Source organism: Portunus trituberculatus, chromosome 9 (assembly GCF_017591435.1).
Source record: "Portunus trituberculatus isolate SZX2019 chromosome 9, ASM1759143v1, whole genome shotgun sequence".
Taxonomy (NCBI): domain Eukaryota; kingdom Metazoa; phylum Arthropoda; class Malacostraca; order Decapoda; family Portunidae; genus Portunus; species Portunus trituberculatus.
In genome coordinates this window covers 13390766-13406849 of record NC_059263.1, presented here as the reverse complement: position 1 = coordinate 13406849, position 16084 = coordinate 13390766, and the positions used below count along the sequence as shown (strand labels likewise).

The 16084-nt window shown below is 39.1% G+C and overlaps 1 protein-coding gene across 1 annotated transcript in view; it reads right to left on the bottom strand.

The window, feature by feature from the left end:
- The window catches only part of LOC123501429 (centromere-associated protein E-like), a 128403-nt gene that overhangs the window by 66346 nt on the left and 45973 nt on the right, over positions 1–16084 (bottom strand). Inside the window, exons 10-11 of the mRNA XM_045250256.1 lie at positions 11282–11401; positions 1786–2008 (exon numbers count right to left, since the gene is read on the bottom strand). Of these exons, the coding sequence (XP_045106191.1) occupies positions 1786–2008; positions 11282–11401 (343 nt within the window). The remainder of the gene's footprint in view (positions 1–1785; positions 2009–11281; positions 11402–16084) is intronic.

Genomic DNA, 16084 nt, shown 5'->3' with positions numbered 1-16084 from the left:
GGAAGTACTCAAGAGTGTCAATGAGAACGTATGTGGAAGCTTTGTCTGCATGCCTGATCATTATTTCAGGTTCTGCTTTTAGTTGTTTCGCTGCTTCCCTGTGTCTTGGCTCAGTAATAGTGCTGTTAAAGTTTCCTCTGGTTTTGTTGGATTCCGCAACAATTTCTTGTTTGAAGGACTGTTCTATGGTGACTTCACCCTTTTGTGATAGTTTTTCCACTTCATCGATGAGGATCTCACATTCAGTGCATTTCTGGAACTTCCTTGGTTTAGACATTATGTGGCAGTTGAGTTCCATATTCAGAAGTTCTTCTTGGCCCACTATGAACAGTTTCTTGGTAAGGTTTACACATTCACAACTAGGTTGTGGACATTTGATCTGGCCACCATTGAGGTTGATGAGCCTTTGCTGTTTAGCTCTTATGGTAGAGTTTTTATGTTGCAAGATTATCTCTTCAAATGCTTTGTCTATATTCTTTCTTGTGTGGGCATCAATGTCCATGTTGTCCCAATTCTTTTTTATTTCCTGATAAAGAGACTTAAGTTCTTGTAACTTGCAAAACAATTCTTCGATTCTATTCTTCATGATATTTTTCCTCTTGTCGTCAATCGGCACAATGGTTATACATGGCGAAACCATCAATACTCTTGGAAGAGAATTGAAGACAATTCTAAGGTATAAAGAAAATACCTTGAAGAAAATGATAAATACAGAACTTGCCATCACTTTTAATAGAATATGCTTAAGAGAGAATCTCCTGCTCATTTATACTCTTAATACATATAGTGATAGGTCAAAAACACATGAAACACGTCATCACAGGAGGTCCAGTCTCCCTACAACTTGACTTCTTTTAAGAAAAAGGTATCAAGACATTTGCTCCCTAATTTTGGCTAACCCTTTACTTATTTTTAAGAGAACTAGCAATCAAGTGGGCCTTTTTTTAACATTGTGGCACCCTTGGCTGGTCTTCTCACCTACATAAAAAAAAATAATAATAAATAAATAAAATAAAATAAAATAAAATAAAATAAAATAAAATATATAATAATAATAATAATAATAATAATAATAATAATAATAATAATAATAATAATAATAATAATAATAATAATAATGGCCTTAGCTGTGACTCAAAAGCTGGAATTGATAGGAAAAACTAGACAAAGGAATTACTGTTAAGAATGCTTCTGAGGATTATGGTGCAACAAAACAAACTGTGTCAGACATTACAAGATCAAGAGATAAGCTGGTAAAATATTTTGACAAATCTTGAGTGGATGCATCATCAAGTAAAAGTAGTAAAGGTGCAACAAAAAAATAAATAAATAAATAACATAAGGAATGGAAAAGATGTTACATTAGATGCCACAGCGAACGGTGGCAATCAAGGTTTTTAATGTTTTGATAGTGGTTTAAGAATGGTTCGGCAGTGTGCCCATTCACTAATGCCACCAAATTGTCTTGTTTCATTCACAGCCAGATGATTTTGATGAAACCTTTTCTGTTGCCATAAACATATAAAAAGTTTTTGATAGTCTAGCACAAAGTTTTGATTTCAAACTACACCCCTAAGGCTCCTATTTTTCTCCCAGTAACTTTATCTCAAATTTTCTTTCTGACTATTTTATTGCTGCAGTGGTACACAATCAATATTACTAAATCTATTAGCAGTGGTGCTCCCCAATGTCCTGTCCTGTTTTTTCAAACCTTGCCTAAATGGAATATGAAGAAAGGAAACAGAAAAAAGCCAGCAGAGGGCCATTAGTAGACAGTGTACATACCTTCCTGGTTGGGGGAATTTTCATTATTATATAGTAAAGTGTCAGAGCAGGAAGTCTCTGAACAAGGGCTCATCTCTGTCCAGGGTGGAAGCATCGGTTGGACAAACTTGTGCTCCTGAACACAAGAGGGTAGGATGGGCAGGGATGGTTGGCCCAGACTCATACGACTCCTAAAAATGGCAGGGGCACACCATGTCTCACGTCTCGCCTTCTTCTTCTTATCCTGTGCAGCAACAAATTAGTGTACAATGGAGAATGAAGTTACAACTAATTAATATCTGATTACTTACAATCAAGAGGAAAAAAAAAAAAAAAAAAAAAAAAGAGACCTTGTTGATCCCTTCAAACTGGAGTACAAATATTTATGTCCAGGTCACAACATTTTCCCATTCGATGGACATAACTACACTCACTGCATATGCAGGAGTACAAGACAAAATTTTTTGCCAATTTTTATGCTCCTAAATCAAGGGGTCGTCTTATATACTGAACATAAAACAAAACCCTTTATCCTGTGGTGAACATGAAGGACCGAAATACCTTGGAATTCACACTGCAGCTACATCTCACTTGGCGATGCACCCAGCCACGTTTCCTTAGATATGTTTTAAAAATTACCTACCTATATTGTTAAATAAAAGCAATAGATGTTTGTTAGTGTCTTGTATGTTGAAGCAAATAACGCATTTATGTGTCTATCTGGAGTCAGGGTGTCTTCTATAATCACTTTCAGGTCTTACTCTTCTCTCCTTTTCATTATAATCTCTTCTCCCATTTTGTACTAACATGTAGGTCTTCTATTACTTTTATCCATTTCCATTACATGGCATTTCCTGGTATTAAATTTTAATTTCCACTTTTGGCTCCATTTTCAAATCTGTCAATATCTTTCAGCAATTCCACAGTCACAGATGTTCCTTATTACTCTCAAAAGCTTTACATCATCTGCAAACAAATTTATGTAGCTCCTCAAACCCTCTTGTATATTGTTGACATATACTTAGAACATAATTGGCAGCAGCACCGAATCTTGTGGTACACCACTGGTTACTGTGCTCCAGCTTGATGTGGTCTCAGGTCAACCTTCCTAGTGGTCAGACATGTCTCTGCTAGTGGTGACATGTCTTCTGTTAGTGGCGTGTGATCTGTGGTTTGTTTACATAGAGATGGCTGTTTTCCCTGCTTTTCCTACTGTTTCGGGTGAGTGTGTTAGGTCTCCTATCCTCGAGGCTTTTGTTATAAAGATCTCAGAGGTGGAAGCTGAGTTCCATCAAAGGATCTTGGAGGTGTGGAAGGAGTTTCGAGGGCGAATCTCTGACCTGCAAACTGAGTTCTGTCAGGTAAACTCAGCGCCTGAGGGAGTGGCAGTTCCTGCAGTCTCCTTACCAATTAATGAGATGCAGGACCAAGAGGAGTGGCAAATGGTGTCTACTGGTGCAAAGAGGAGGAAGGCTCTCAGAGCGCCTCACCGTGTGAAGACAGTGAACTCCTTCTCTGTGTTGGAGGGAATGGAGGAGGAGGGAGAGAAGGCAGGAGGTGACGAGGTCAAGAAGTAAGGGGCAGATGATTTTTCCCTACTCGCAAGTAAGATTATGGTGGTCGGAGACAGTCAAGTGAGAAACTTAGACTGCATTTTGTGCTAAGGACAGGAAGAGGACGACGAGTGTGTCTGCCGGGAGCCAGAATTGAGAAGATAAGTGCTCTGCTAGACATGTGGGGAGAAATTACCTTTGTAAGCTAAATGAGGAGGTGAAGACGCTTTGGCTAAGATTAGGAATAAGGGTGTGACCCCCTGTGGTATGTGGTGTGTCACCAAGGAGGGGACTGGGAGGTGAATGACTGTCAAGGACTATTGCAGTGAACAGCAGGCTTGCAGATTTTTATATAATTGCATTAACAAAAACTTGGTTAGACGTGTCAGGGAAAGTATTTGATAAGATGAAAATTGATGGTTATACACTTTTTCATAAGGATAAGGAAAACAGAAGAGGGGGGAAGGGTGGCTTTTTTTTATTATTTATACCATGCGGGATTTTCACGGGAATTTATGGGCTAAAGGGGATACTTTTTCAGATATCTCCTATCTGAAAGCCCACCCGCTAAAAAACTGTTGCCCCGAGTGAAGAAGCCCAACCTACACTCAGACCGTGGACAGAATTTGAACCCGGGCACTTGGAGACCCCTCAGACCCCAAAGCGCGCATGGTTCCACTGTACCACGGCGGCTCCTAAACAGAAGAGGGGGAAGGAGTGGCTTTGTACAGGTAACTCGATTTACACGATAGATGCGTTCCAAGAGGCATTGTGTATATCAAAATTTGCATAAAACAAACATGTAATTCTCATAAGAAACAATAGATAATAGAGAGGATGTGGGATGTGGTCCAAAAAAATTTGTACAAAATATTCTATTTACTTGCCTAAATTAATATGTTTTTATTATTTACCATTCTAAATACAGTAATACTCCGCTTAACGAATGTTCGTCTAACGAATTTTCGGCTTAACGTACTATATAAAGTTAGACCAAAAAGTCTGTATAACGTACAACCACATCCGTTTTAGCGAATTTTCTGAGTTTGAGTTTGCCAGGTGAGGGACCGAACGCGGCAGCTTTGCTGTGATTGGCTGGCTCCCCACCTCTGTCTCTAGCGCTCCTGGAGCTGGATCCAAGATTCTTTAACAATGTCAGAGCAATCTCCTGCCATGAAATGGCTTCCATGAACGCTTGGAGGGACGGTGACAAGGTTGCTATCAGGTTGCTCTGAGGTTGCTGGGAACACCCCCTCTGAAGGTGGTGTTACTGTCTTATATATGCATTTATGTTCACAAAACAACATTTCTATTAGCTTTTTACAAACCTTGCCCCAAAGAAAGGATTGTTTTGTAATGCATAAAGTGAAATCTTACATAGAATACCAAAAAATAAAGTAGAGATGAGATCGACCACAGACAAAGCGGAGACTCACGGCAACTCGGCTGCTTCTTCTTCTTCTTGTGACTCTTTTAGCTTGGCGTGTTGTCTTTCATCATTACATTTATGTTTCCACTCCTCTATTACCTGCTATAATGGATATCATATCATAGTATTCATATACGCTCATGCCATGAAGATAACCTGGACTGCGTGGTACTGAGTGATAGTGAATTACTAATGAAATACCGCGGTATTTCATTAGTAATTCACTATCACTCAGTGCCATGGAGTCGAGGTTATCCTCATGGCATGAGCGTATGTGAATACTAAGATAAGATATTCATTATAGCAGGCAATAGAGTGGAAACATAAATGTAATATCGTGATAAAAGACAAGATGCAAGCTAAAAGGGTCACAAGAAGAAAAAGTGGCTGAGTCGCCGTGAGTCTCCGCTTTGTCTGTGGCTGATCTTTTCTCTGCTTCATTTTTTTGGTATTCCATGTAAGATTTCACTTTATGCATTACAAAACAATCCTTTCTTGGGGGCAAGGTTAGAAAGCTAATAGAAAAATATATAATTTTTTTTTAATCCATGCGGTGTGTTGGGGACCAGCCCAGAACGCATCCCCCTATTTCCATTATTTCCTATGGAAAAATTACATCCGCTTAACGAATTTCCGCTCTACGAACAGCTTTGACATCCCCTATCCTGTTCGTTAAGCAGAGTATTCCTGTATGTACTACAAGTGTATTTAAGGTAAGGGAAAAGCAAGAAATAATAAGAGAAAGCAAAAAAATAATAAGAGAAAACAACAAAAAAAGGAATACGTAAACACAACACTCACTGCGTCACTGCCTTCACCACTCACACCACAGTCAGTCACCATCTTCCTCTGAGATTTTCCACTTTATCAAAATTCCACTTATCAAAAATAACCCCACAGTATAAAAGTAAACACTAGTAAAAAAATAAACGCAGGACGCCAATGTTTTCACCCCTCACAAGCACTCGCCATTGCTGTCCACCTCCGAGTCAAGGACGTCATCATCCACCTGCGCTTCCTCTGCTTTTACAGGATTGTCCACATCATCTTCTGGTACTACATCTTACACTGGTGTTTTCTTGAAAAACTGCAGCATGGTGGTCTGGCACTTTTTCTTGGAAAATTCTTTTTACATCACTGTGTAGCAGAAGAGTGCATCCATGGCAACAGCTCCCACCTATCAGCCAGCTGCAGAACTCTCTGGCGCGCAGTTCAAATTACGTCTGGTGCTCAGTTTGAAAATGCAGTTGGGCCAAATCACGTATAAGCAAATCGATCACGTAAATCAAATTAATTATAATATTTTTTGGGTCGTGTAATAAAAATGCATAAATTAAACACGCCTGAATCGAGTCACCTGTACATTAAGGACACACTGCAATGTTGCATGTATGTACAGCAGAATTAAGACAGACAGCAAAACAGAGTCTCTATGGGTAGATATTAGGGATGAGTCTCAATCAGTAGTAATGGGTTTAGTGTAGAGGCCACCTAATGCTTCAGACCAAATAAACTCTTCCCTATGGGAGGAAATAAATAGAGCAGCCAGATACAGTAAGATATGTGTGGTAGGGGATTTCAATAATAGCAATGTTGATTGGAGCTTGATGGTGGGCAACAGGGAAGCAGAAGAATTTCTTAGGGTCATTCAGGATAATTTTTTAAAGCAAGTCATTTTAGAAACCAGATGGGGAAATAACATTCAAATTTAATTCTAACAAAGAGGGAGGAGGCAGTTACGCAGGTCAACGTTGGTGGCCAGCTAAGGAACAGTGACCACAATGAAATACGGTATACACTGAAATGGCACGAAACTTTTAGAAAGATAAGCACTAGGAAACTACCTGACTTCAGGAGGGCTAATTTTGATGGCTCAAGGGGGTATTTACAAGGAGTCAAAATGGCAAGGGACAGGCAGGGAAGGTCAGGTGAGGTCCAGTATCAAGTGAGGGAAGGGAGACAGGATCAGAGGTGGGATGAGGTGTGAAGTCAGAGAAAGGGAGAGGGAGAGGAGTCAGGTAATAGGAAGGAATAGTGAGCTTGATAGGGCCAGGGCGGGTGGAAGTTGGTGAGATGTATATCCACATTCTTGATAAATTAGAGGGGTCAGATTGCTAACATTTCATATAATCCAATAAAATCACAAAGCAACGACTCTAAGTGGATGACAAACAGATTAAAACAATCTATCTTATGTATGTATTATTTACCCATTTATTATTTCATTGTATATTATGTTCGTCTTTTGTGATTCGTATGTATATATTGTATTACTTATATGCTTTTGTGTAAGCGACTGCTTGTTGGGTATAGTAGAGAGTGTAATTGACGTCATCCCCTTTGTCACTTTGTGAGACAGCAAAGTCGACTGTGCCAAACCCAATCAGATCATTTAACAATCGCACCCTCTAGGAGGCTTGAAGTGTTTAGCCAATGGGAGTATACATTACACCATGTGACGTAACATTTTCCCCTCGAACAAAGGCATAAGAACTGACACCAGACAGACCACAGTGGAGTGCCCTTGGTGTAGCACCTGTGCCTGCCGCCACTCCACTCCCCTCATCTTTGTTATTGGCTGAGTATATTTCTTATATTCCTGGTTAGCTATGGTTCTGTTTCTCTTTGGCACTTTTATAGTCACTGTGACTAGTGACGTGAGAATATTTTAGTGTTTTGGGTGTTAGCCCTATATATGTATATTTTGGTGAATTTATCTTTGTGCAGAGCAGGGGGATGCCCACCTCACCTTTGTTTGTGTGGTGTTGCCAAGAGTGTTTTTGGGTGCTAATTTGATTTTTGTGGTCTCATATAATACTTATTACACCCCTGAGCAGCTTAATCATTATATTTCTTGGAGTTGAAGAGTTATTTCTTTTGTGTATGTGATTGTGTGCTGCAGGTGGTGCTGACGCCCAGTGAGTGGTGTTTAGTTTGGTATTAAGCAGTTGTTGTTATTAAGTTTAACTTTGCCTTATTCTTTTTTTGTGTATATAAATAATGTTAGGAATTTAAATTCCTTTTCTTAATCATTCCTTATTATCATTTTTTTATTTTTCTTACACCCTTGAGTTGCCCTTGCGTTAAACTATTGCAGCGAAGCCTGATCACTCTTCACTTATTTATGCTATTTTTTTACTTTAATAAGAGTGATTTAACCTACAGTGACAGGTGCCCCAGTCATTGTGGTTACCCAGTTAGGCTAATTCCAGGGTCGTAACAATAGGAAGGAGGAGGAGTATATATCAGAGACTACAGGCAGGAGATGAGGTTTTAAGGCCACTATACAATGAATTAGTAAGAACAGTTAAGAGGTTAATGAGGAAAGCTAGAAGCGAATATAAGTTAAGGGTAACCAGCCAAGCAATCCCATGGGATTTTTTCAGTTATACAAGACAAAAAGCAGCAAAGAAATAGGTTCTTAAAGGAAAGCAAATGGAGAGATGGTTAGTTCTGGGGAAGAGATTAGTAAAATTATAAATGAATATTTTTCAACTGTCTTCATCCAAGAGAACACACAGGAAATCCCAGATAGTGAACATATTTTTTAGGGCAGAGGATAGTGAAAAGCTGACATAATTATATAAGTAAGGGGATGGTAGAACAGGGGATAGATAGGCTAAAGAAATTCAAGTCACCAGGACCTGATGAAATATACCCAAGGGTACTTAAGGAGTGCAAGGTCATCAGTGAGCCATTAACAGTGCTTTTTAGGAAGTCACTGGAATCAGGTGAGGTACCGATAATGTAGAGAGAAACTAATGTTATTCCCATATTCAAGAAGGGAGATAAAACTCCAATGTTTAATTACAGGCCTGTCAGCTTAACTTCAATTGTGGGTAAACTAATGGAATCAATAATAGTGAAAAACATTAGGGAACACCTAGACAAACGTGGTTTGATAAATCAGTCACAACATGGCTTTATGAAGGGAAAATTGTCCCTAACAAATTTGTTGAGTTTTTATAGTAAGGTTTATGAGGCGGCTCATCTTGCCTGTAAGGCAATTACACCTCCACTTAGAGCCTGGGTATCATGGTGACATGTTGGTAACTTTAAACTACTCAACAAATGACAGCTTCAAAGCAGTACGTGGTGGGATTTGAACCTATTTGTGACCGTCTGCTCAATCCCACACTCACCACCTTAACCACTACGCCACTGCCTTCCTAATATCACGTCTGGTCCTTTGTCCAATATATAATCTCTCACTTCCAAGCTTCCTGATATATATCCATCGATGTTTCTATATATGACTCTTAATGCTTTCCTTTCCCTTCCCAAATGTACCATTTCCTCAGCCTCATGTCTAGCACTCTCCAGTAGAACTTCTTGTTCTTTCTTGTCCTCCTCTCATTTTTTTCCTCAGCTTCACTTCTCAGTTCTCTTTCCTTTTCCCATTCTACCTGATTCATCACTCTCTTTATCCAAATATTGTTATATTCTGCCTTACCACCTAGCTTTCCAATCTTTCTTAATATTTCTTCTACCCCTACTAGCGATCTCATTTTGACTTTCAGTGGTCTTTTGGTTCCCTCACTTAATTTACCAAGTCAGTATATCTCTTCAATTTCTATATCAAGACTCTGTTCTTCATCTTGAACCACTGAAATATTTCCTTAACTATCTTTTTCTCCTTCTTTCTCAAATTTCACAGGATTAATCTTCCTTCTAGTCCATATATAACCATACGCTTCTTTTTGTCCACCGTATCTCTCACTAATTCTTCCTTTTCTTTGATCACTTGTATGACTGTGTCCTTTGTTTTCTCCCTCATTTGTTACTTAATTACTTCAGTGAAATTAACTTTTTCTTCTTGTTCTTTTTTCCAGACCTTCCATTCCTCTAGTTTTGTTTTGCTCATCCCTTTTCCTGTTTCCAGATTAGAGTCTAGCTTTTCCTGCAGCCCTTATAATGCTACTCTATAGTTTGTTCATTTGCCCTTAACTTCTTTGCTACGGGGAACAGAAAACGGCTTCTAGAACCATATCCAGGCTGGGTGGGAGTGGGGAGATACCTGACTCAGGGGCATTTCCATCTCTCTCTCTCTCTCTCTCTCTCTCTCTCTCTCTCTCTCTCTCTCTCTCACTACAGAAATAATGATGATGGTGAGTGACTTTTCATATGTACATACAATAAGAAATAAACCCACACAAATTTCATAAAAAAATTATTGTCTGACTTCTCAAGGCCATTTTCTAAGATGACAAATGAGAGAAAACATTCATTTCTATGTTAAACTAATCTATTGGTACCATAGAAAAAAAAAAAATTAAAACATTTTTTTCCAGCATGGCACATCAGTACTTATGTTGATATATCAGTCATACACCTTTGTAATAATGATGAAGGTCAAGCATGCCATCGTATCATATATGAACTACATTCTGAGAGGTCTCATACAGTATCCGGGAAAGAAAATATACCATATTAGCAGAAAGCAGCCATGATGCAATATGCATGTCATTGGATATGTTCCCTGATGACGCGTTGAAGGGGTTAAGAGGGATGTTTTCCCTTTTTATTTAATGTAGAATTTTCTTCATGTCATTGTTCATTCTTAACAGTACTCTCTAACTTTATACATCTCTCTCTCTCAGCTCAAGGTTTTCCACAATCAGCTGATTCTCTTTTTAAAAAAATCTCAGTAACCATCTCCCTCAAAATTCAAAGACAATTATCGTAAAGACATAAAACTGAACAGGTACACTATGGAAGACAAGGATAAAGTTTTACAACTCCTGAAGAAATGCCAGAAAGTGAGTGAAATACAAAAACTGACAGGTATTTCTCAGAGCACAATATCCACATTAAACAGCAAGAAAGATGAAGTGAAAAAATTGGTACCATTAGCAAAAATAACTATTCAGAAAAAATACACCTGGACAGTGGCAAATCATCTACATTTATACTCAGTGTACAGGTTAGTTGGCAAGGCTTTGGTCACAATTCTATTTTTCTCTACATGAAGTTAACCTAATGTTTCAATATGTTTTGAATCTCAACCAGTATTTGCATTCCCAGTTCTGATTCATATTCATGATTCTACTGTATATAAGGAAATCAGTAACAAATTTATCAACCTTTCTATGACACAAAGATTTCAGATAATGTATTACCACCTACACAAATTTCCTAACACTGCCTTCTGCCACCTATACACAAATTTCTTGACAATCCTTCCTGCCACCTATACACAACTTCCCTGGCAATGCCTCCTACTGCCTATGAACAATTTTCCTGGCACTGCACCCTACCACATATACACAACTTCCCTGACACTGCACCCTGCCACATATATACAACTTCCCTGACACTGCACCCTGCCACATATACATATCTTCCCTGACACTGCACCCTTCCACATATACAAAACTTTCCTGACAGTCCCTCCTGCCAAATATACACAACTTTTCTGACACTCACTCTTGCCACAAATACACAACTTTCCTGACATCCCTTTCTGATATCTTCTGCTGCTATTTATACACAATTTTCCTGACACTCCCTCCTGCCACAACCAAGACCCTCTTACCATGACATTCTGTGAGCAGCCTCGTGGCAGACTGGAGACAACCAGCTTTGTTTGCAGCTCCATCACTTTGGCCTGCAGCTCCTCATTCCTTCTTGCTTGCTCCTCAAACATCTCCCTTACCTACAGTAGGAAAAGACAGGAACAAATAAATGTAAGTAAACATACTCATGTAATTATAATTAGGTAAACACACACACTATAGGATAATGAAGAGTATACGAGCCTGGTACAATGGCAGATGTATAGAAGCAAAGAGGGAAAAAGATAAAGCTTGGAAACTAAAAAAACAAGAGAAATAAAAGGAAACAGACAGCAGTATATGGATGCGAGAAATTAATATTTTTAGAGTACAAAGAGCTGAAGAAGGAAACTTTGAGAAAGATGTGCTGAGAAGTGAAGATGAACCCAAGCTTTTCTACAAATATATCAATGGTAAGATGAAGAATAAGGAAACAATAGAAAAAACAGTTAAAAGAGGGAAGACATACCAAACAGCAAAGGAAATGAGTGAAATAATAAATGAGAGCTTCAAGACTGTTTTCACTGAAGAAAAGGTTTTTACAGAACCAAATTGTACTGTACAGGCTTGTAGGATATCATAGTTCACAAACATGAAATTGGAAGACTACTAGAAAATTTGGATGTAAGAAAAGTTATGGGACCAGATGGTGCGTCAGGCTGGGCACTAAAAGAATGTAAAGATCAATTGTTAGAACCAATTTGGGAAATGGTTGCTTTATCATTAATGATTTGCGATCGTGGTTGGAGGATTGGCGATTAATAATATTTCATGTTTAGAGTATAATTGGTCACAGTAGTTAATGACGCTTTTTAGGAAGAGGTAAGAAGGCTGAGGATACGGCTGGTTGGTTCAGTCCACTGTGCGCCGCTGCCCTGACCCGCTATCCACCATCCGTGTTGGACTATTAGTGTAGTGTACTCGCATACGTGAAAGAGGATGTAATACTAATGAAAGTGTTAATGTAGTGGGGTGTGACAGCAGTAACAGCTATTATTGGGATTCATGTTCACTCGGTAAGCGTTATTATTAACTATTAATATATAGTGTTAATGTTATTATATAGGATTGTTATGTTCTGTTTACCTTGGGTTTGGTGTGGATTATTCCTCAGGATTGTGATATTGAGGTGGTGATTATGGATAATTTTCCTAGGTGGTTATATTTGATGTGATGACTGACAAATTTCTTTCAGTGTGTCTTACTCGATAACTCAGGATGGATTCAGAACGGGGTTTACTGTGTAGTTCAAGACAAAAAGAGGAGTTATTGCCGTGAGTAAAGTTAATTACCTTTGTGAAAGTGTAACACTTATGCATATCAAACATTGATATATATGTGGGCTGTGGTTAGAAATTACTAACTGATTATTGTTTCTTAGGTCGAAACGTGGAAAAATAAATTATTACGACAGTCTCCTGTAATTTACCTGACCTATCAACAGTACAGTTGCCAGTTCATTAAAGGAAGGGAGAGTACCATTAGAATGGAAGAGAATTAACATAATCCCAATATTCAAAGGAGGAAAGTCAACTAAGCCATTAAATTACAGACTGGTGTCACATACAAGTGTTGTAGGCAAATATGTGAAATTGTTTATCAAAGCAAAAATGAGTTAAATATCTGGAAGAAAACAAGATATATCAAACAGATAATTTAGGTTCAGGACAGGAAGATCATGTGTATCAAATTTTCTTAATCTCTACTCATGAATAGTTGAAGGACTGGAGAGCAGAGATGGATGGGTGGACACTGTACCTGGATATAAAAAAAGCTTTTGGTAAAGTCCCACACAGCAGATTACTTTGGATTTGGAAGTTGAGAACATAGGACTGAGAGGAAAAATATTAGATTAGGCAAGTGATTACTTGAAGGATAAAAAGAGGAGAACTGTGATCAGAGATACATACTCATCCTGGAGTAAAGTAACAAGTGGATTGCCATAGGGGTCAATGTTAGATCCCAATATGCTCAAGGTATATGTAGAAGATATATAATATGGATTTATATTACAGTAAGCCCCACACTTGGTGAGTCTCAGCTTGGCGAAATTCACTTTTGGCGGTAGGGTGGTCACGGACCACCAAGTGCACGCTTGGCGATTTGATTTCAAACTTTGTGGTCCCTTGGTGGCTGCACGGCGAACAACACGGCTCCCCGATGATATCAGACCTCTCTCTAAATCTATCATAATGTAGTGTTCAAGTCCCCTTCTGCAATTTTGTTTGTGCTACCCTCTGTTCTGCTAGCGTGGGAACGAATTCTGGAAATTTACCGCCAACATGGCTTCTACCAGCGAAACAGGTGGTACTGGTGGGGGCAAGAACAATGGTGGTGGCGGAAAGGATGAAAGTGGGCAAGGGAAACAGGTGAAAAAACAGGAGTACAGACGAGGAAAGCATCACAAATGCTTGTTTATTGGCCTGTTTTGTACATGTGTTCTAATATGTGAAGGCAAAAGATTTTATTTCAGTTCGAAAGATGGTATTTTAAGGGTCAAAAGAGTGACTTTGGCAATGACCAAAGACTGACTGAGGCATTTTCTAGGCAATTTATATGGTATAAAGAACTCGTTTGGCGAAATTTGTATTTGGCGGTAGTTTCGCCAGACTAATTAATTCACCAAGTGCAGGGGCTTACTGTAATTTGTTTGCTGATGATGCAAAGCTGCTAAGAGTACTGTTTGCTGTTGTAGGAAGATATAAACAAAATCTATGAGTGGAGTAAGAAGTGAAAATTGGAGTTCATCGCCAAGAAATGTCACGTAATGGAATTAACAGAGTAAGAGACGACCGGTATGGAACTATCTGATGGGAGAGCAACAAATAATGAAGATTAAAGAAGAAAAGATCTGGGAGTGATTATGCAGGAAGATCTGAATCCCAAACAACACATGAGTAAAATATTTGGAACAAAGTATAAAATGTTGACTAATATTAGGGTGGCATTTCAATACATGGATGATGAAAAAAATTATAACGAGTATGATACATCCAAAGTTGGAATATGCAGCAGTGGTGTGGTTGCTGTGCTTGAAAAAGGATATAAGATCAGAATGGATTCAGAGGATGAAGAAAGGTTGAAGGAAATGGGCCTACCAACCTTACAAGATAGAAGAGAAAGAGGAGACCTAATAACTGGACACACTGAATCATTATTAGTGTGTCGAAGTGAGATAATGATACTGTGAAGCAATTATTACTCATCTTCTCCAGCTTTATACATCTGTCTCAAAATAATCTTTTGTAATAGTGTTATTGTGAGAGTTATGTGATGTATAGATGTGATGATGTAGTGAGAAAAAACTGTTTGAAAAGATCATAGCAGTCTTATGATATAGACAGGGTGTAGAAGCATGACAGTGACTCATGGGGTGAGGCATGAGTCTAGAGGGGGGAGATAACATGTATGATGGAGGAGAGGTGAGAGTTCAAGGTCAAGCTGTTAGCCACAACTGTTTGCAATTACGAGTACACATTTGTTTCTTGTTGTGTGTTCTAATTCCTCATGAGCCCCGTGGCCTTCTGTCTTAGTGTCTCCCACTATGGTACCCTAACCTGTCAGGCAGGCATCTGAGAACATAATTAGTTAGGGGGAGGAAGATCAAAATTATTTTAACTGAGAATCTATATTATGAATCCACCAGTATATTAAATCCCGGCCATGATCATCCAAAACAATATTTGAATGAGGATTACCATGTGTTATCCTCATGGCATGAGCATATATGAATACTAAGATATGATATCCATTATAGCAAGCAATAGACGAGTGAAAACATAAACATCATGATGAAAGTAACACGCAAGCAAAAGGGTCACAAGAAGAAGAAGCAGCCGAGTGGAAACGAGTCTCTCGCTTCGTCTGTGGCTGATCTCATCTCTGCTTTATTTTTTGGTATTCCATGTAAGATTTCACTTTATGTATTACAAAGCAATTCTTTCTTGGAGGCAAGGTTTGTAAAAAGCTAATAGAAATGTTTTGTGAACATAAATGCATATACAGTAAAGTCCCAAGTTACGTTGGTCTCGAGTTACGTCAAACTCGTAGTTACGTCAGTCCACTATAAGGCAAGATTAAAAAAATTAAAAATTTATAAATCGTAAAGCGTGGGATTTATTGTTATTGTTGGTGGTTGCCCGCCACACCGCCCGCCTCACGCTTGAATACAATAACACCCTGCCTCACTTCCATCACACCGTCGCCCCTGGCAAGAGTGTTATCCTACTTCTGCGTTTACTGACTCAAGTTCTTAGTATCTTGTTCAATGGCACCAAAGAGAAAACTTCTTAGTGACAGCAGTGATGCTAAGAAAAGGAAAACCATTATGCTACAAGAAAAGAGGACATAATTAAAAGACATGAGAAGGAGGCAGCAGCTGTGTGTGAGGGAGGAAGAAGAAAATGGGAAGCCCGTTACCATGACAACGGGGAGGTTGACGACCTTGAGGGCTCGCACACCCATCACAACAATAACAACTCCGGAGCCTTCGCCTGGGCCACACGACACTCGCAGCTCACTTGCACCGTCTGCGCCTGTCTGCTGATCCCTATTGCCCTTTCCTATTGCATTTCCTGCCCGCTGCCCACGCTTCTACTCCCACCGCACTGCACTCGCTCCCAGCTGTCTGCCCTGGGCGTCACAACATTCGACCTGCCCACCCTCCTGGCGGCCTCAGGCGCCACCCTCTCGGCAACCTGCAGTCCTTCGCGTTCGTGGCCCTAATCAACAACAAAAACAAACTTGTTTCATATTCCTATATAGTTGTAAATAATATAACAATA